Raw genomic sequence first — 20,966 nt, forward strand, 5'->3', positions numbered from 1 at the left:
GAATCTAACGCTAATGGGTTGGAAGGATTGAACTAAAAGCTCTATTGGTGCAGTAGGGTCCCTAGAGACCTGCAGGCTCAGAGCGACCTGGGCTTTGATGTTCCCTGGCCCCTCCCTGGCCCTGCTTCAGTTCCTGGCCTCGCCACTAGGGGCGGCCGCCAGCCTCCGCAGTGACTACGGCCGCAAAGTTGCGCGACCTGGATTTCCAGCCGGGCACTTTTCGCGGCGGGGCCCCCAGCATGGCTGCCCCCAGGGCCTCAGCCCGGGGAGGCTTCATGGTCTCACTTTCCTGACACTCTCTGGTTTCTGTGTTCTTCTTGTCTTCCCCCGGCTACCCCAGCAGACATGTTCGCCAAGGCCTTTCGGGTCAAGTCCAACACGGCCATCAAGGGGTCGGACAGGTGAGGGAGCTAAAGGGTTTCTGCCCACGAGGCCTCAGACATCTCTGGCCCCATCGGCTTAAAGCCCTCCCTGGGCTCGGTCAGATGACCTGGGGCAGGGGCAGAGGCCGAGGAGACAAAGGGAAAGGTTAGTTACGTTTTGAAGATGAGAATGAAAAGAAGCCTGATTTATCTCCCAGGCTTTCTTTTGCATATTTTATTGAGATTAAAAGAAAATATAACTCAGCGTTACCGACTGCAGACTGTAAGGTGTTATCGCGGGTGAAAAATGAAGGAATTCAAGGCCCTTGCCCTCCACAGAGTTTAGAGCTCCTTGGGAAAGATGGGGGTCCGAGAACTGAAACTATCCGAGAGGTGTGTGAGGATTACTTCCGTGGGAGAGACAGCTGGAGGGTGAGGTGGGAGGGGATAAGGCACATGTGGTAAGAATCATGTCTATTCAGACAGTGTCACAAGTAGTTATTGTATCAGGAATTTTGGAACCAGTGTTCTATAGGTATCATTCTTGGTACCATGGTATAACTATTTAATTATGAGCTAACAGATTTATCAAACACGAGAAGGGACTGGGTCTGAAGGTGCAGGCATGGAATCAGGAGGGCAGGGCTGGGTTTCCTAAGTCAAATGACTTTAGTTGTTCACTGGGCCTCTGTTTTCTTATCTTTAAAATGGAAAGATGTGCCCAGGAATATGTGAAAATAAATGAGACACTAGATGAGAGAGAGAAGAGGATTTTGGAAGAGTATGCCTAATAAACTAGGCAGTTTTCCCTTGGCCTGTATGATTTTATAGTGAGTCTTCTGAATTCTCCATATTTATTAAAGTCCATAAGGTAGCATTTATGGTACTGGTGTGCTTTTCTGCAGGAGAAAACTTCGGGCTGATGTGACATCTGCCTTCCCCACCCTCGGAACTGATCAGGTTTCTGTGTTAATACCTGGAAAGGAGGAGCTCAACATTGTGAAGCTGTATGCTCACAAAGGGGATGCAGTGACTGTTTATATGAGTGGCAGTAACCCCATCCTATTTGAACTGGAGAAAAATCTATATCCAACAGGTATGGCAACAGCATGGCCATTACTATAGTCCTTGCCTAACCCATGCTTCCCTCTGTTGTTTCATTAGCCTGGCTCCCATAAATCAAACAAGCACAGAATCTCTCAATACCATTCCTAAAGATCTTTCAAGACCCACTGTACCTATAATTGGATCTTGTAAGATCAGAAACTGCTATAAAAAGGAGTGGCAGGTGTGGGGGAAGAACTAATAAAGAAAGTGGAGGGGTTACAGAGGGAAATTCTGAAATAAAGGAGCGATGCAGAGGAGTTCGCAGTGGATTAACAAGAGATAGAGCTGTGTTCTTGCAAAGGATGGAATTTCAGGGCATGTAAGCAGTATTCTTTAAGATATCTGTAACAGGATTTTTCTTCCTTCCATTCTTCCTACCTTCATTCCCAGTACTGGGGATTGAACCCAGGGGCACTTTACCTATGGGCCACATGCCCCGCCCTTTTTATTTTGAGACAGGGTTTTGCTAAGTTGTTTAGGGCTTCATCAGGTTGCTGAGATTGGCCTGGAATTTGCAGTTCTCCTGCCTCACGTCTCAAGTTGCTGGGATTATAGGCATGTAGCACCATTCTTAGCTTTAACAACACTTTCTTAAGATACTGAAGAAAAATACTGTGGTAGGAAAGAAGCTGGATTAATTAAGCTACATATCCAGCTAGCTTTTGATGTGCTTCAGTTGGGATATCTTACAGGGATTCTCTTTTAGGCTCTGACTGTTTGTCTAGGATTCTTTTTTAAAATATTTTTTTAGTTATACATGGACACAATACCTTTATTTTGTTTATTTATTTTTGTGTAGTGCTGAAGATTGAACTCAGTGCCTCACATGTGCAAGGCAAGTGCTCTGCCACTGAGCCACAACCCCAGCCCTTGTCTAGGATTCTTTGCTGTCACTCTTTGTCACCAGTCTCAGGGATTCACTCTCCTTTTTTCCATAGCTGCTGATATCTACTTTGTTGCTTGGGGTTTTTCTTCCAGTAAGATTGGCTTCAACAGTGTAGTCTGTAGGCCACCACTACCCCTACCACTGCTTCTCTACTAATCACTATAGAAATGGAATAAAAATAATAAACATGAAAAATTTCAAAATTTCTTATAGACTGACTCTGTTATTAGGTCACTTACTTCTTAGGTCATAAGTGACAGCCTCATTGGTTCTCTGCCTCCGTTTTAATTCACTGGGACCATTTTCTACAGCCGCAATCCAGAAGGCACCTGGGTGCCTTCAGGTCTCAGGTGACACTCAGTTCCTTAGGTCTCTGTTTTCCTCAAGAATGAAAGCTCTTGGCACCCCCTTAGAACCTCTTTCTCTAGAGTTCAGTTTCCTTCTGTATTCTAATTAATGTGAATATGCAAGTTCCCTGTCAAATTGACCTTTTGATAGTGTCTTCTGGATCTTTTTTTGAACAGTGTACACACTGTGGTCCTATCCTGATCTTCTACCAACCTTTACAACATGGCCTCTGGTACTTGAAAAACTGGTTGGGGGAGCAGGTAAGAGGATTTTCCTAAATTTTGGCTATTGCCTGAAACTGCTTAGTAAAGGTCAATTAACTAAATAGTTACGCATTTCTTATGTTCATATAGTTGAAAAATAGAATTTTTCCCCTGTTTTTTACCCCTTGGTGGATTGGTTCCACAAGTTCTCTGGGCCTGTCCAACTTTGTTGTAGCCTTATATAAGTGATGTTAAGGTATACCATGAACTGCCATATACTGTACTTAAGTCAATAAACTGTATTTAGGGAATTAGCACAAGATAGATCATGGCCTAGGACACTCAACCTGGTGCTTCTATGTGACAATTGGCCCCCCTAAAGTGAGGGCTGATACTCAAGTTGCTGTTTAAATTTTTCATTATAAATAACATAGCTGATAATTAATAAGTGTTTCTTTGTCAATTTCATAAATAAATGATGAAGTAAAATATGGATTGAGATGGAGGCAGAAAGTAAGCTGTGATGTTTTTGCTTGCTGCAGATTTGATGCTGCCAGGATTAGTGGTGCCCCCTGCTGGTCTGCCTCAGGTACAGAAGGGCGACCTCTGTGCCATTGCCTTGGTGGGAAACAGGTACTGTACCATGCAGCTATTTCTTTCATGGGGGAAACATAGGTAAAAGGGAGATGAAGGGAAATGACAACTTCCAAAACATACAGACGAAAGGCTGAAAGAAAACAGGTCTTTCTGCAAGAAGCATATAGTGAGCCACCGGGACCATGGCAATAAGTCTGTGGAGTGTCTGTATATTTGGGCTTAGGGTATTTGCCTCTGGTGTCACTGCTGCCTTTAAAAAACATTTTATTTAAAAAATAATTTTAGATTTTTAGAAGAATGCAAAGATAGTACAATGTTCTGATATACTCTTTATCCAGCTTCCACTGATGGCAACATCTTACATAATAGTGTAGTTACCACAACTAAGGAATTAATATTGGGACAATACTGTTAACTAGAGACTTTAACATATTTTTCCACTAGTATCTTTTTTCCATTCAAGGATCCATCCTAAAGTAGCGCATTGCGTTTAGTTACCATGTCTTCTAGGCTCCTTCAGTTTGTGACATTTCATTCTTTTTTTTTTTTTTTTTAAAGAGAGAGGAAAGGGGGAGAGAGAGAGAGAGAGAGAGAGAGAGAGAGAGAGAGTATTTATTTACTTATTTATTTTAGTTCTCGGCGGACACAACATCTTTGTTGGTATGTGGTGCTGAGGATCGAACCCGGGCCGCACGCACGCCAGGCGAGCGTGCTACCGCTTGAGCCACATCCCCAGCCCACATTTCATTCTTTAAAGTTAATTTTTTGGTTTTAGGGGGACATAATATATTTATTTTATTTTTATGTGGTGCTGAGGATTGAACCCAGTGCCTCATGCATGCTAGGTGAGCACTGTAACACTGAGCTACAACCCCAGCCCTACTATTTTAATTTATAATGGAGTAATTTTTAGTACATCTGTAGGTAATACATTTGTAGATGAGTCAACCATCACCTTTCTGCTTCTTTTTAAAAATAAGTTAAGAAGTATGAGCAATTCTGAAAAATTAAAAGACCCCCTCATCTCAAATTCTTTTCTTCTAGAAGTAGCCATTATCATTTTTTTTTTTTGGAGGGGAGGTACTGGGGATTGAACTTGACCACTGAGTCACATCCCCAGCCCTATTTTGTACTTTATTAGAGACAAGATCTTATTGAGTTGCTTAGCACCTCACTTTTGCTGAAGCTGGCTCACAATTCTCCTGCCTCAGTCTCCCAAGCCACTGGGATTACAGGCATGTACCACCACACCCAGCTGAAGTAGCCATTGTCATTTTGATGTGCTCTTTTCAATTCATATATATATCGAGGGTGTAGCTCAGTGGTAGAGTGCTTGCCTTGCATATATATGAGGCCCTGGGCTTTGTTTTATTATTTGGTACCAAGGATATTGAGCTACACCCCCACATCTCCACCCTTTTTATTTTTTTATTTTGAGACAGAGTCTCACTAAGTTGCTGAGGCTGATCTCAAACTTTTTACCCTCCTGCCTCAGCCTCCAGAGCTGTTGAGATTACAAGTGTGCACCACCACCCCTGGCAGAGGCCCTGGGTTTAAGCACTTCAAATAAAACAAAACATGATTTGGAATACATGTATTGAGAAATATAAAATAATGATGTTTATGTTTTGTTTTTCACTTATATAGTGTGGACATTTTCCATTTCAGTATAAAAAGATTTCTGTAAAATCTTTTTACCTGCTATGTGGTGGACACCTCCTATGTTGGTGGACATTGAGGTTGCCTCTAATTTGTCTCTCTTACAAACAATATCTTCTTGATGCCTCTAGGGACTCCAGTGTCAATATTTTTCTAGAACAGATACTGAAAAGTAGAACTGTTAAGCTAAAGATCTGTTCTGCTTCCCTTTAAAAACAGTAACAGTTTTCATTCCTACTCTTTTTGCCAGCCTTTTTGTTGCTATGACTAAAAGATCTGACCAGAACAACTGTAGAGGAGGAAAAGTTTATTTGGGGGCTTATGGTTTCCGAGCTCTTAGGTCTATAGACAGCAGACTCCATTCCTCAGGGCCCAAGGTGAGGCTGAATATCATGGCAGAAAAGTGTGGCAGGGGGAAGCAGCTCACATGATAATCAGAAAGCAGAGAGAGACTAAGCTCCTCTCACCGAATATATACCCCAAAGGCATACCCCTAGTGACCACCTCTTCCAGCCACACTCTACCCACCTTCAGTTACCACTTAGTTAATCTCCATCAAGGAATTAATTCACTGATTGGGTTAAGACTCTCACTACCCAATCATTTCTCCTATGAACCTTCTTGCATTGTCTCACATGTGCACCTTTTGGGGACACCTCACACCCAAACCATAACATCTACCTATAGCACATATGGAGTCTATTTCTATACTCTCACCAACACTAGATTTGATGGGTCATTTTTATTTTGTTGTCCTAATAAATGAAAAATGACATCTCATTATTTTAATCATTGCTTGATTGTCTTGTGATACTGGGAATTGAACCCAGGAGCATTCTACCATTAAGCTACATCCCCAGCTCTTTTTTATTTTGAGTCAGGATCTATCTAAGTTGCTGAGGCTGGCTTCAAATTTGTGATTCTCCTGCCTCAGCCTTCCAAGTCACTGGGAATACAGGCATGTGCCACCATACCTAGATAATCATTGCTTCTTTGAGAGAAGGAGAGGTTGTATACATGAGAGGATTGAGTATGTAAGATCTTTATTTCAGCTAGTCATTTTACTTGAACGTTTTTTAAACCAAGCACCTAGAAACCTTTTTTTATTTACCTGTAACAGAAATACAGGTGAAAACAATCATGTGTCATTAGTTTTCTCCTGCAAGATTATATTCAACTATATAAATGGATATTTGGCCTGTTCAGTTTAGCTTTTAGGGTATATATGGGACTGGAGCTTGGGGATGGATCAGGGTATTGATCAGAGCACACTGGGTTTGTTAAAAATATAGTCACATTTAGGATTGGAGTTATTGAGCCATTAACCTTGGTGGGGTAGAATCAAAAGACCCCTCTTTTAAGAACTGGGAAAGAAGCCAGGCTCAAAGTTTCTGTGGTAGATATGGTCCTGTAGGCACAGTAAGTGAAGCCACCACATTTAGTAAAATAAAATTTAAGTTCAGCTGTTGGGATCTCTGCCCTTGAATCCAGGCTCCCTTGCCCGCCTTATGAATTCCCCAACTATTACCCACCTGATCACCCTCTTTCACAGGCAATGTGTGATCAACATTGAGTAACACCAGGCTGACAGACATTTCTCACTTGGGTTTTGGGAGTTTTTGCTGCTACTGGAAATGTGGCTTTGGGTATCCTGGCAATACACCGTTCTCAGATGTTCAGTTACATAGGGCAAGCCCTGTGGTAAAGAGCCAACTCAGAAGGAACTTCTCTCATGAGCTCCACTGATCAACTCCTTCCTGTGGCATCTCTCAGCCTTATCTCTGGCAGCTTATTTCAGCCAGTGTGTGTAGCTGGTCTTTTAGCCAACTCTTTGTGTCCTATTAGTATAGATTTCTCCTCCAGAGAACTTCCTTATAGGATGATGGCTATAATTTCTTTAAGGTAGAGGAGATCATTTATATTTTTGAAATTAAAGGAAGGAAACTCCCATTACCCTTCTAAGGCATGCCTGGGTTTAATTGATAATAGGTATAAAACAGAGCCAGTGATCATGTCAGGAGAGAAGTACTTAGAAGGTCAATGTTTGATCTAGAGTATTTGAAAGTAATATTTATAGATAATTTGAAGAAAATTGAGAGTGGACTCAGTGACTCAAAATTTTGTGATACTAGTGACCACGTAGGAGGAAAGACAGTCTGAATATGTGCCCTCCTGGAAGACTTTCCCTGACCCTTGTCTCTGGCCTTGTTCTTCCTAGAGCCCCTATAGCAATCGGAGTAGCTGCCATGTCCACTGCTGAGATGCTGACTTCAGGTCTGAAGGGAAGGGGCTTTTCTGTGCTCCACACTTACCAGGATCACTTGTGGTGGGTACAGCATTTTTTCTGCTTACAGGGAGCTGGGGTAGGTGGAGACAGAACCTGGGATTAAGAAATAGCGAAGTATTGTTTCTAGCCAGGTCCTTAGGCAAATTGCTGACCCCAGATCATCATTTCCTTGCCAAATGAGGGAGAAAAACTTTTTTTGCCTGTTCAGACAAAAGATTGGAATGAATTTTATTTTCTGGGTGAATTTTAGACTCCTAGACCTGGAAGAGGATCTCTGGGTTGGCCATTCTGTCCTTTAGTAGGGGTGATTCCTTTTTTTTTAGTTCTAGTCAGTCTGGCGATGACATCTTAGCATCTAACTCTGAGATGAGTACTTTGGAATCCAAGTAAAAGCAGGGTAGACTCTAGACACCAGGATGATGACTGATTACTCTTATATTATTCAATCCCATTCTAAGATCTTCATCTCTCATTATGGAAGTAAAATATTCTGACTAACAGTTGCTTTCCAGAGCCATCTGCTAGTTCATTTCCTGTTTTTAATTTTTTTCTTTTGTTTATTTTGTTTTCTTATTTAATGAAAACAGTAAATAGTGTTTTTCTCAAAAGTAGTATTAAACCGGTCTTTAAGCCAAGTGTTGTGGCCTGTTGGTATAGATTTCTTCTTACATTTTCTAGTCCAGTCTTGGTTGTTCACTTTATAAGTGTTGGCTCAGCCCTACTTTGTTGGAGGTTACAACCTCATTAGCCTCTTTTAGCAAAATTTTTAAAAAAATTTAAACATATATTTGAGGGTTCTCTTAGAACCTTTTTTCATTGTTGTTCTATTGCTTTGGGGGGACTTTTTGTGTACTGGGGATTGAACCCAGGGGCACTCTACCACTGAGCTACAACCCTATCCCTGTTTTATTGTTTATTTTAAGAAAGGGTCCTACTGCATTGCTTAGGGTGTCACTAAGTTGCTGAGGCTGGCTTTGAATTAAGATCCTGATCCTCTTGTCTCAGTCTCCCAGGTCACTGGGATTGTAGGTATGCACCACCACGCCTAGAAAAAATTTGTTTTCTAATTCTCAGTCTGGGCCATAGCAATCAAGGTCATATCTTAAGTTGTTTTATCAGCAACTGCCTCTACCTTCCACCCCAACTTAAAAACACTTTGTTTTTAGGCCTCGGTTTATAGCTCAGTGGTAGAGCACTTGCCTAGCATGTGTGAGGCACTGAGTTTGATTCTCAGTGCCACAAATAAATATATAAAATAAAGGTCTATTGACAACTAAAAAAATTATTTAAAAAAAAATTTTTTTAATTTACCCAATCAGAATAGCTTAAATGTACAATTTGGTGTCCCTATTAAAAATGCTAACTGGGTGCAGTGGTACATGCCTATAATCCCAGTGGCTTGGGAGGCTGAGGCAGGAGGATCATGAGTTCAAAGCCAGCCTTAGCAAAATCGAGGTTCTAAGCAACTCAGGGAGACCTTGTCTTTGAATAAAATACAAAATAGGGCTGGGAATGTGACTCAGTGGTCAAGTACCCCTGAGTTCAATCCCCAGTTTAAAAAAAAAAAAAAAGCTAATAAGCCTTGCTGTAACTATCAGTTAAAACTTGGTTTGATTGACATAATCTTGGCCAAGATAAAGCCTTTTACTTCCCTGTACACTGTGCTATGTGGCATCAATTATTTTTCTTGTCTTCCTGAGGTTTGGGAATAAACCATAGTAATCTTGACTTTGCAAGTTAGATTGCATTTGATTTAACACAGAAGCCACTGATTCTGTATCCCTTGAGTAGTCTGGGTATTTGTACTTTGTTACATAGACTGAACCCTGGGTTTGGGGTTCACCAAACCGGGGCTATAGATACATTTGCAATCTTAATCTTGTTACTTAATTCAAATGGTTTATTATTTTTTGCTCATATAAAAGAAGTAATTTTATGGGTTTATCTTAAGTAGCTCTTTCTTTAATCTTTCTCTGTCTTAGGAGCTCTATTAATAATATGGTTATTCCCTTGGGCTAAAGAGGAGGCAAGAATTATTCTCCTCATTTCAGAGATGCAGAAACCAAGGCCTGGAATTTTTCTGGGTCCATAATTGAATGGAAAGAATTGAGATAAGAGCCCAGGCCCTTTGCTCTCTCCAGGATGCTCTTGCCGTTGGCTCTTGCTAGCCTGAGCTCCTAGCTAACTCCTCCCTGACCAGGAATGCTGTGGCTGCTGCTTGCTGTTTTCTGATATAAAATTTTTCTAGGCGATCTGGAGACAAGTCCTCTCCACCTTCAATTGCTCCACTGGTATTGGATCCTGCAGATCTTAGTGAAGAGAAGGTGGACTCTACCTTTCAGGAAGATCTGAGATGCCTGACTCTGGAGGGGAAGGAGGAAGAAAATGGGGAGGTTCATCAGGCATGTGAGGAGAAGTCCCTCTCAGAAGCCTCAGAAGACACCAGTGCCGGGGTCCTGAGCCAAGACTCCACAGACAGCAGACCTCTTCAAGGTGTGGCTCTGGTGGTAGAAGGCCCATCCCCTCTCTTGCTGACTAGAGTGGCACTGATGTTCTGGGAGAGCACAGCAGAGTTATTTTTGGTGAAGGTGGTGCAGTAATCTTGTGATCTTTCTGGGAGTTCATTCCACAGAAGTCATGTCTCCCCGTGTGCCAGTCTGCCCTAGCTCTTGGACTGTTTGCAGCTAGAGAGCCCTCTAGGGTTTCTTCTGGGTCTGATTTCTCTGAGTGAATGCCCCTGGCTTTATGAGACTTTGTGGCTTAACTCCTTCTCTGGGGGTCAGCCTTCTTTACAGGTTCAGTGCTCAAGAGTCGGAGAACTTTGGTACCTGGGTGTGTGTCCTACTCAAGAGCCAAGGGTTGGGTGGGGATGGAGCCGGGCCAGGGAGGTTTCTTGTACTGTACCAGGTGTTCTATAAAGGATGTGTTTCTTGTCTTTTCCTTGCAGAGCAAATGGACGAACTGTTGCAGCAGTGCTTCTTGCATGCTTTGAAATGCAGAGTCAGAAAGGCTGACCTTCCATTACTCACCAGCACTTTGCTGGGCAGCCACATGTTTTCTTGCTGGTATGGAAGGCACTGATGTGGGCTGGGGCCAGGGTCTGGGTCTCTTGTTCCTTGGCAGTAGGGCAGAGCAGAGCAGGGCTAATGAGGAACTAGTGGAATGACATGCTGTGGGTAGAATGGAGTAGAAGGTGGATCTGGTAAGCAGATTTGGTTCTGGGTTTTAAAAACTTAAATTTAGCCAGTGAAGGATGTTGAGGAAATGGAAGGTTGAAATTTCTAAGATCTCTGAATGCTGCCTCTGCTGTGGTGGTTCTGGGCTGTTTCTCATGTATTAGTCAATATGTTCAGGCACAGGAAGAGTCTCCAGGCAGCCTCTTTGTCAGGAGACTTCTTCTAGAAAAGTAAGTGGACCATATCAGGTTGCATTAAGAGGAAGAATAGGTGTGAGGACCCCACCTTACCCATAATAGGCCATCAGGAAAGGCAATGTTACACATGAACAGAAGCTTGATTTAGAAGACAGCTATGTGAACACTCTTGCTAGCTCCTCAGGGTATTTGACCAAGGCAGATTTCAATTAGTTACTGGGTTTCTCTGAGCCCTAATTTCTAGTACTCATTGAATTGCTGTAACAATTACACAGCCTGCTATATAACAGACTCATTAGATACTGTTATTTCAGGAAATTTGCTTATTCATTTTCATCCTAAGGTTGAACTTCTTTCTGAGCATCTTGCTTTGTTTTTTCCAGAACCGGAAATTAAACCCAAGGCTTGTACATGCTAGGCAAATGCTCAACCGGTGAACCATATCCCCAGCCCTTTTTATTTTATTTTGAGATAAGGTTTCAGTAAATTGCCCAGAATGGCCTTGAATTTGGAATCCTTCTGCCTCAGCCTCTCAAGATAGTAGGATTCCAGACATGTGCCCAACTCTTGCTGTGTTTTAAAAAAGTGGTTTCTAATCTGGTCTCTTTCCCATGAACATGTGGGCTGCTTTAAAGGCTTCGTGTGCAAGTATGACATCTAGAGTATGTGAAGAGATTCTTGGTAATTTGTCCTGACTTTACTGGGTTATAAGTAACAGAGAAAGGAGTCTTAAGTATCCTTTAAGAGAGATGTTAAACTGGAGAACCTTCTAGAAGGGCTCCCTGCTACTGTTGAATATGACATTTTGGGAGAGGTTTAAGTTCAGAGGGGAGGAAAAATTTATAGCTTTCATTAGGACTCTTTACACCCAAACAAATTACTCTATAACAGGAATCTTTTCTGTAAAAGAACCAGGGATTCAATATTTTACGTCAGTCTCTTGTACCTTCTTTCTTCGCTATTTACACTACTCTGACCATCCATAGGTAATGGGTAAGTGATAGATGTTACTGGACTGGGTTCCAGGGTGTACCCTGTTCAACTTTGTTGAACGCTGCTCAAGATCTGGCAGTCTGCAGTGTGACCTTGCTGTTGGAAAGGTTCACTTTGAAGTAGAACATTTGAGGCCATGGAAGGGTTGCGAGGAATCTGAAGCTACATCCAATTCAATAGCCACTAGCCACATGTGACCAATTAAGTTTAAATTAATTGAAAGACAATAAAATTTAAAATTCAGGTCCTTGGTCACAGTAGGCACATTTCAGGTGCTTAATAGCCACATAGATAGCTACTACACTAGACAGCACAGAAACACTGCATCTTTATGGAAAGTGCTATTGGGCATTCCTCTCCAATGCTGCCATCAGGCAGAGTTCTAGAACAGTGGCTTGTCTCTGAGTGTTGGGGAAGAAGGCTGAGGGAAAAGGCCTTTGTGTTCATGTCAGGCAGGTCCCGCCATTACTGCTCTGTTGGCTTAACTTGCCTTTTCCATCTGCCATCAGCCCTGAAGGACGACAGCTGGACATAAAGAAGTCAAGCTACAAAAAGGTAAGTAGGTGCCTTCTCTGCATACCCACATAGAGTTATGGAGGGACATATGATGGACACTAGGGCTCAGGCTAGAATTAAGTTTTTTATTTAAGGGAGAATAAACACATTCCTGGGCTGAGCCAGATTGGGGGGCACCCTCTCCCCTCTTTGACCCCTTTATATCTAATTAGATTTGTGACAGAATACCCCTGTTAGTTTCTTGCAATTTCTTGTCCCTGATCTGCATGGCAAAGGCCTCCCTATACATAGTTAAATAAGGGCAAGGACTGTCTTGTAGCCTCCAGTTCCCACCTAGGTTGGTCAGGCACTTCCAAGATGCTCGGTATGTTTGTGGAGTTGATGAAGTCCCCTCCCACTGGCCCTGTCTCCCCTAGCTCTCTAAGTTCCTGCAGCACATGCAGCAGGAGCAGATTATACAGGTGAAGGAGCTGAGCAAAGGGGTGGAGAGCGTTGTGGCTGTGGACTGGAAGCACCCAAGGTGAGTGCAGGGGGCCTGGCCACTGTAGTGCAGCGGGCCCTGGGGCACCTGGGCCACGGACTGGGGATTGCCAAGATACTAGTATAAAATGTGTTTTTTCTTTCCTTCTGCTGGGTTTTAGGATCACATCTTTCATCATACCCGAACCCTCCCCGACCTCCCAGACTGTCCAGGAGGGTAGCAGGGAACAGCCCTATCACCCTCCAGACATAAAACCCCTCTACTGTGTCCCAGCCAGCATGACCCTGCTCTTCCAGGAGTCTGGCCACAAGTGAGTTTTTGGAGAGCAGCACTGCTCTGCCTGTGTGGTGTTCTGGCCTACACTTCCTCTCTCTCAACCTGAGTAGTGTTCTTCTGTGATTGGCAAAACCTGCTCTGCCCCTGTCTCCTATCCTCCCAAATCCAGCTTCAAGCCTTCTTCCACAAGGATGTTTCTTTGCACTAAGATGAATGAGAGAACAAGTCTGTTTTCTTCTGTAGTTTTCCTTCACAGAGTTGTACTTGCCTTGGTCAGGAAAAGGGAAGAAAATAGAAGTCAAAACCAATCAAGGAAAGTGTCCTGCTGAGCAGGGAGTGAGTCTGGGTATTTGCAGTTTGTCTCCTGGCACAGCTCACATTAACCCTGGTCATTTCTCCTTTCCTAGGAAGGGGAGCATTCTTGAGGGCAATGAGGTCCGAACGATCATCATTGACTACGCCAAGAAAAATGAGCTGGTAGATACACACAACAAAAAGTGAGTGGAGGAGGAAAATGATATCTTTCTTTTATAGGTTGTCATCTTCAGCAGACATAGATACACTTGGGGAGGGTGTCTGGGCTGGGGCATAGAAAATCTCAGCATCTTACAAACAAGGGAGACCAGTGTTTCCAAACCACAGACTGTGGGCATCTAGATTTGTTAGCTAGAGTGCTCAGATCTGTGAGTATTGTCAACATTGACTACAGACTGAGTAAACAGTACCTCCTCGTGTACATCCACCTCTGATCTTTAAGTGCACATGGCTGTTGTGAAGAATAGAATTCACTTTAAAAAACTGTTAACCTATGTTAAGTGCATGTACAAATACATAACAGCTAGTCCTACTATTATGTATAGTTATACACCAAAAATAATTTTTAAAAAAAGAGCCTTATAAAGGACTAGTCATTCTGTAGCCATAGAATTTTTGAAATAGAAAACAAAGAAGCCACAATTCAAACAAAATTTTTTTTTTTTAATAAAGAGAGAGTGAGAGAGGAGAGAGAGAGAGAGAGAGAGAATTTTTAATATTTTATTTTTTAGTTCTCGGCGGACACAACATCTTTGTTGGTATGTGGTGCTGAGGATCGAACCCGGGCCGCACGCATGCCAGGCGAGCGCGCTACCTCCTGAGCCACATTCCCAGCCCATCAAACAAATTTTATCTGAAATCACTGTAGCTTTTTGGTATTGTTTTCTTTTTTTAAATATTTTTTCATAATAAGTGGACATAGAGAGTATGCTACCAGATGGAGAGAGTTCCATTAATTTTTTTGTTTTTTACTTAAAAAGACCCTGTCATGCTTAGAAAGTTGAGACTCCCCAGCCTGATTTAATGCTCTCTTTTTAAAATATTTAACTTTGTTTACTTACTTTTATTTATTGATTGATTGATTGATTGATTGTGGTGCTGGGGTAGAATCCAGGACCTCACTCACACTAGCCAAGTGTTCTACCACTGAGCTATACCCTGAGCGCTAGGTTATTATTTTAATTGTACAAATTTATGGAGTAGTGTGTGATAATTCAATACATGTGTACAGGGTGTAATGATCAGACTGGGGTAGTTAGTATTTACTTCTCTGCTTTCTGTCTTCCTTCCTTGCCAGCTTACTGTGAAATTAAACCTAGAAAGCTGTGGTCCCATGGTTGGTTAGTAGCAGAACTGAACTCAGAATCCCGGTCTTCAGATTTATCTTATCCCACATTCCCTTTCTCGACCTGTTCTTCTTCCTAGGAAAGTGAACTTGCATTTCCACCAATAGAGCATCCTGCCTGATAAACTCTTTCTACAACTCAGACTCATCCTAAATGACAATAAAGGAGACACGAGAGAAATTTTGAGTCAGCTCTTGGATCAGAAGGCTTGAGTCTTAGATTTCTGTATTGTTTCTTCTTTCTCTATAGTCTGGTGAAACTGGATCCCATCCTTTGTGATTGCATCTTAGAGAAAGATGAACAGCACACAGTCGTGAAGCTTCCATGGGACAGTCTCCTGACCAGGTAACAGATTGGCTGCCCCTCTCCAACTTTTTTCTCCTTTCCACTTAATATCTAATACGTTGAATTTCAACATCATCATTCTCATAGTCTATGTCTTTCTTTCTGTAATTCAAATCATGTCAGTGTACATATACACAGGCTTGAGCAATTCTAATGTGGAGGTGCATTGGGACAATTGGAGCTGACAAGACATACAAAAATTTAAGAGGAAGAAAGAAAAGGAACATAATTATTTTTTAAAAAATATTTTTTTAGTTGTAGTTGGACACAATACCTTTATTTTATTTATTTATTTTTATGTGGTGCTGAGGATCGAACCCAGTGCCTCACACATGCTAGGCAAACACTCTATAACTGAGCTACAACCCCAGCCCAGGAAGATTCTTAATAGTTCTTTTCCATAGAACCATAACTAAAAATAATTTATATCAGGAGTCAGCAAACTACAGCTTGTAGGCCAAACCTGCCTGCTACTTGTTTCAGTAAATAAAGTTTTATTGGAAAACAGTTGTACCCATTTATGTGTTGTCTGCAAAATGCTTTGCTATAATGGCTGAATTGAGTAGTTGGTATAGACCAGATGGCCTATAAAACCTAAAATATTTTTTGTGTAGCTCTTTATAGAAAAGTGTGTCAATTCTGATTTGTATGACACCAGGAGAAAATTTGATTAGGTAAGTGGTAGAAATTCCTTGTGATAAAGGTGTTCTATAAAAAACGCATTATTAAAACTTGTTAAAAATGTGAAGCCGTACTCAGAGGCAAAGCTGGGTGAGGTATGTTCTTGAGACTCGCAGAGTCTCAGAAGGCCAGGCCCATGGACAGTTTGCAGGATCTAAAGTCATTGATGCTCCCTGGGTCTCAACTTTGCTCACTGGGGGAGTGTTAAAAGATATACATGACTGATCAGAAATACTGACTATATTAGTGCAGCTCCCTAGATGATTTGAATGATTCCGACACACAGCCAAGTTGCAAATCACTACCTACAAGATCTGCTTACACCCACTCGCCTGCTGGTAGTGCAGTATGAGATGGGTTCTGTTGGCTCAATCAGTTTATGACTCATAATTCTCATTTCAGGTGTTTGGAAAAATTACAGCCTGCCTATCAAGTGACCTTTCCTGGACAAGAGCCCATTGTGAAGAAAGGGAAAATCTGTCCAATTGAAATCACCCTTGCACAGAGGGCTTCTAATAAAAAGGTAATTTTTAAAAAGACATAAAGTTTGAGGAGGAGGATTTAATGTCCCTGCTGAGTTCTAGTCTCTCTAGTATGATTAGAAGTTCTTAGACTGACTTGAAACCTGGGCCAAACGCTGTATAATAGATTGAGCTGACCCTGTTTCCTTATTGCCCACTAGGATTTTGTGCTAGGAAACTTGCTTAGAACCTGTTTCCAAAAGAAAACAAGATTTTATTTAAATTTTTTTTTCTTGGTATTACAGTATAGGCTTTCACTCCTTAACAACATGTTCTATTATTTCTTGGGCCTTGCTCAATGAAAAAATAAAATAAAATAAAAAATTGCTAAGGAACTGAATATATTTAGCTTGACCACACAGAGTTGTGGTGAAAAAACAGTATCTATCCTCAAATATGTGAAAAGCTGTCCTTTGCAAAAGTGGTGCTCTTATTCTGTATGCCTTGAGAAGACAGACATAGGATTATTGGGTAGGAATCCCGATATCTGTTTTGAACTTAAGTTCAAAAGAGAACTTTTCAGAAGCATATGGTTACAAGCATGTGCTTTGGAATTAGACCTGAGTACATATACAGCCTTTGCCTCACTTTTTGACCTCAAGCAAGTTACTTTATTTCCTTTTGTCTGAATTTTCTTATGTAAAAAATGGAGATAATACCTACCTTGTATAATACCTACTTTATGAGGATCCAATGAAAGATATACATGAGTGAAGCACTTAGAATAGTACTTGGCAAATAAGCAGTCAATAAATGACAACTAGTCATAATAGCTTTAATAATAATTAGAAAGTCACTATTTATTATTTATGTGCCATACATTATACTAAACAATTTATGTTGTATGTGAATGTATTAAACACTAATTTTCTATTAAAATGCCAATTAGAATTGTCCAAAATTGAAATTGATGCTTCATGAAGTAGTAGTTATTTTATGGAGGTGTCTAAGCAAAGATTAGGTGATCACTTGTTGGGAGAAGGTATAGTTGGGGACTCATGCATCAGGGAGGGACTTGGCTACCTCATGTGTATTTTATTTGTTTACTTTGGGGGGGCAGTGGTGATACTAGGGATTGAACCCAGGGGTGATTTACCACTAAGCTACACCTAGCCCTTTTATTTTATTTTGAGATAGGGTCTCACTAAGTTGCTGAGGCTGACCTCAAACTTGCAATCCTGCTGCCTCAGTCTCTTGAGTTACTGTGCTCATAGTCATGAGCCACCACACCTGGCCAGAATTGTGATTTTTTTTTTTTTTAAAGGCTAGCTGAGCATGGTGGCACATGCCTATAATTACAGAGACTTGGGAGACTGAGGCAGGAGGATCACAAGTTCGAAGCCAACCTTGGCAATTTAGTGAGATCCTCAGCAATTTAGCAAGAACTGTCTCAAAAAATAAAAAAGAACTGGTGATATAGCTTAGTGGTAAGGTACCAAAATAATTTCCCTGGTACCAAAATAAAAATTAATAACTTCAAAAAAGGATTAATATATTTCTTTATTACATGAATGTTACATTCTTATTTGTGAAGTTGATAAAAATAGAAAAGTGCAACTGTTGCTATCTAGAAGAATTATTGTTAATTTATTTATACATGTGATTATTGTTTCTTTTTTAAGTTATCTTTTTTTTTGGCAGTACTAGGGATTAAAATCAGGGACTCGCACATGCCAGGCAAGTGTCCTACCACTTAGCCACATCCCTAGTCCCCTCATTTTTATGTTAAAAAGATCCCTATCTTTTGTAAGTTAATACTGAAATATTCATAGGTGAAATAAGGATTTGCTGGAAGGATTTACTTTAAAGTACTGGAGAAGTTGGGAATGAATGGGGATGTGCATGAATCGAGGTTGACTATGAGTTGCTAATTGTTGAAACTGATATTGGGTACAGATGAGGTTCAGTATACTGTTCTACTTTTATTTATGTTTTAAATTCTCCATGGTAAAGAAGTATACATCATATGTTATATGTGAATAGAGAGTATCTATCCCCCTAAATATATAACACAATAATTAGATGGAACAGACCTTGGTGGTGTACACCTGTAATCCCAGCAGCTCAGGAGGCTGAGGCAGGAGGATTGTGAGTTGGAAGCCAGCCTCAGCAACTTAGTGAGACCCTGTCTCTAAAAACTAAAATATAAATATTAAAAAGGGCTGGGGATGTGGCTCAGTGGTTAAAGGCCTATGGGTTCAACCCCCAGTACCAAAAAAATAAATAAAAATAAAAATAATAATTGATTGGAGTAGAGAGAATCATTTTAGAAGCACAAAATAAGAAAAGTACCATGGTGATAAGGATGGTGAACCCTCAGAGAATACTGAGGGTGAGGAGGCTATTGAGGCTCTGGAAAGCCCTATGGAGGGGAGGATGTGCAGTCAGCACCACCATCAGTCTACTGTCCTCACTGTCCACCCCCCCTCAGGTGACTGTGGTCCGGAACTTGGAACCCTATGGTCTGGACCCATACTCAGTGGCTGCCATCCTCCAGCAACGATGCCAGGCCAGCACCACCGTCACTCCTGCCCCCGGCTCCAAGGACAGCCTGCAGGTGCAGATCCAGGGAAACCAGGTGCACCACCTTGGCTGGCTGTTGCTTGGTGAGCATCTCCTCCAAAGAGCATTGGCACTGGGCTAGTTTGGCAAAGATCTTCCTGCCAACTCACCTTGGTGTAGTTATCTTGATACCTGTATATATGTACACACACACACACACACACACACACACACAGGTCCTTGTCTTACCAGTTGTGCAACTTCACAATGTGCCAAAGTGATACACATTCAGTAGAAACTGTGCTTCAGGATTTGAATTTTGAGCTTTTCCTGGGATCGCTATATCCCCTCAATACTCTCTTGAAAGGCTCCTAATCAGCCATGTGATCACAGAGGCAAGCAGCAGGTACTCCAGTGGATGGTGCTGCTGACCTATGGTGTTTGTGGGTTAGGTGTAATACATGCATTTTTGATTTAACCAAATTTTCCATTCACAATGTTTTTCTGGGGGAACATAACCCCATCATAAATTGAGAAGCATACCTACATACACATGTGTATATGTCATTTTAGCAGCTGACAAGGGGTGAAACCAATGTTTGAACCAGATCTTTGTCCCTTCCCAATTCAACACTTTTTCAACCATATACACTTATTTTCTCCCTGAGCCTCCCTTTTCTATAAAACATTTATTGAGCACCCAAACCATGCTCGGCACTTTGCTGGACTTTTGGCAGGCAGCTCCTTAATCATAATGCTGCCGAAGGACTGTTATTTGTATTGCAAATGAGGAAACTGAGGCCCAGAGAGGTCCACTAACTTGTCCTGAGTTCACCTGACATCTTAAGTGCTGCACCTGGGCTTAGAATGTGTTCATTCTCCAGAACCCAAGTTCTTTCTACCCCACTGGGTCACCCGGCCAGCCTCCTGCTTGTCTCAATTCAAACCATTCTCCGTAGCACTGCCCGGGTCAGCTTTCTAAAACAAATATGCTCACATCACTCCCCTCTAAAAAACTCTGTATGCCTCTTCAGTGCCTTCAGAGTTAACTCCTGAACTTGTTACCTAGTCTGTCCTAGCCTGACCGCAAGCTTTCCCCCAGGCTTTTCATGGCTCCCACACTGTTTCAGCCTTAGTCTTGCCAATCCTTCGTTGTTCCCCAAATACAGAAAGCATATCACACTTTTCCTGTACTCACCTGGACTTCCCCTTGGCTCACATGCCCTTCCACAGCCTGAATCTGCCTGCCCTCATTGGCCCACCTCAGGGGCCCTGTCCTTTTCCTTAAATGAGCATTTTTAAAATGGTTAGGGTAGCACTTCCCAATTGTGTTTATATTTCTGGCTGGTGTCTATAGCTTGGCTAATACTTTCTAATGTCTGAGCTGTCTGTTAGACTATGTTCCTTGAGGCAGAGACCTTGTATTTTTCATGCTTGTCACATCTTCGGGGCTTGGCACATAGTAAATGCTCAATAAGCAAATTTATTTTATGATCTTAGGAAGTACCAAGAACTGACTTGCAGGTTTGAGCCCCTTCATGTGAAGAGACCCATGTGAGAGGTGCTGAGTAGAAACACAGGGGAAAATAGACAGGCACACAGTTGAACACAGTCACATACATTCTCTTCCATAAGAAAACTAGAAGTACTATTTTCCAGTGAACCTGGAAGGCAGATGGCCATATGAAAATTATTGAAGAATGAACTTGGGCTTTGAGGTGTGGGGTAAATGGTCCATCTCAAAAGGCAGCCCCAGGAAGATGAGCTTCAGCCGGATGTAGACAAACATATCCCGAGTTGGGAATCATTAGAGCAGAGTCTTGATAGCAAGAATACTGGGGCAAAGAGGGCTGGGAGATTGGTGTGGGCTATGGACTAGGCCAAGGAGTGACATTGTGAGACAAAGGAGAAATCATGGTAGGGCTGGTGGGGAGCGGGAGAGTGAGTTCCTGCTCCACTGAGCAGTTTCTGCTTTTTGGATTGTAGAAGAATATCATCTCCCTCGAAAACACATCCAAGGCCTAGAAAAGGCCCCCAAACCTGGCAAGAAGAAGTGACACACTATTGTTTCATGCAGTGGATCCAGTGGAAATCCAAGCCCTGAGCTGGTAATTTATATGAGCATTTTCAGATTTTGTGAATAAAAAATATAATTCTTTACCAAAAAT

General features: G+C 41.8%; 1 protein-coding gene across 1 annotated transcript; it reads left to right on the forward strand.

The window, feature by feature from the left end:
- Positions 1-205: 205 nt before the first annotated feature.
- EIF2D (eukaryotic translation initiation factor 2D) lies at positions 206-20,966 on the forward strand. Its single transcript, XM_081297274.1, has 15 exons — positions 206-401; positions 1,268-1,458; positions 2,880-2,963; positions 3,449-3,539; positions 7,381-7,488; positions 9,698-9,942; positions 10,397-10,514; positions 12,325-12,370; positions 12,748-12,851; positions 12,973-13,122; positions 13,496-13,585; positions 14,999-15,094; positions 16,178-16,298; positions 18,728-18,902; positions 20,785-20,966. Exons 1-15 carry the CDS (start codon positions 346-348, stop codon positions 20,853-20,855), a joined length of 1,746 nt encoding a protein of 581 aa, XP_081153400.1. The 5' UTR covers positions 206-345; the 3' UTR covers positions 20,856-20,966.

This window comes from Spermophilus citellus, assembly GCF_964194105.1.
Source record: "Spermophilus citellus genome assembly, chromosome: 6".
Classification (NCBI taxonomy): Eukaryota; Metazoa; Chordata; class Mammalia; order Rodentia; family Sciuridae; genus Spermophilus; species Spermophilus citellus.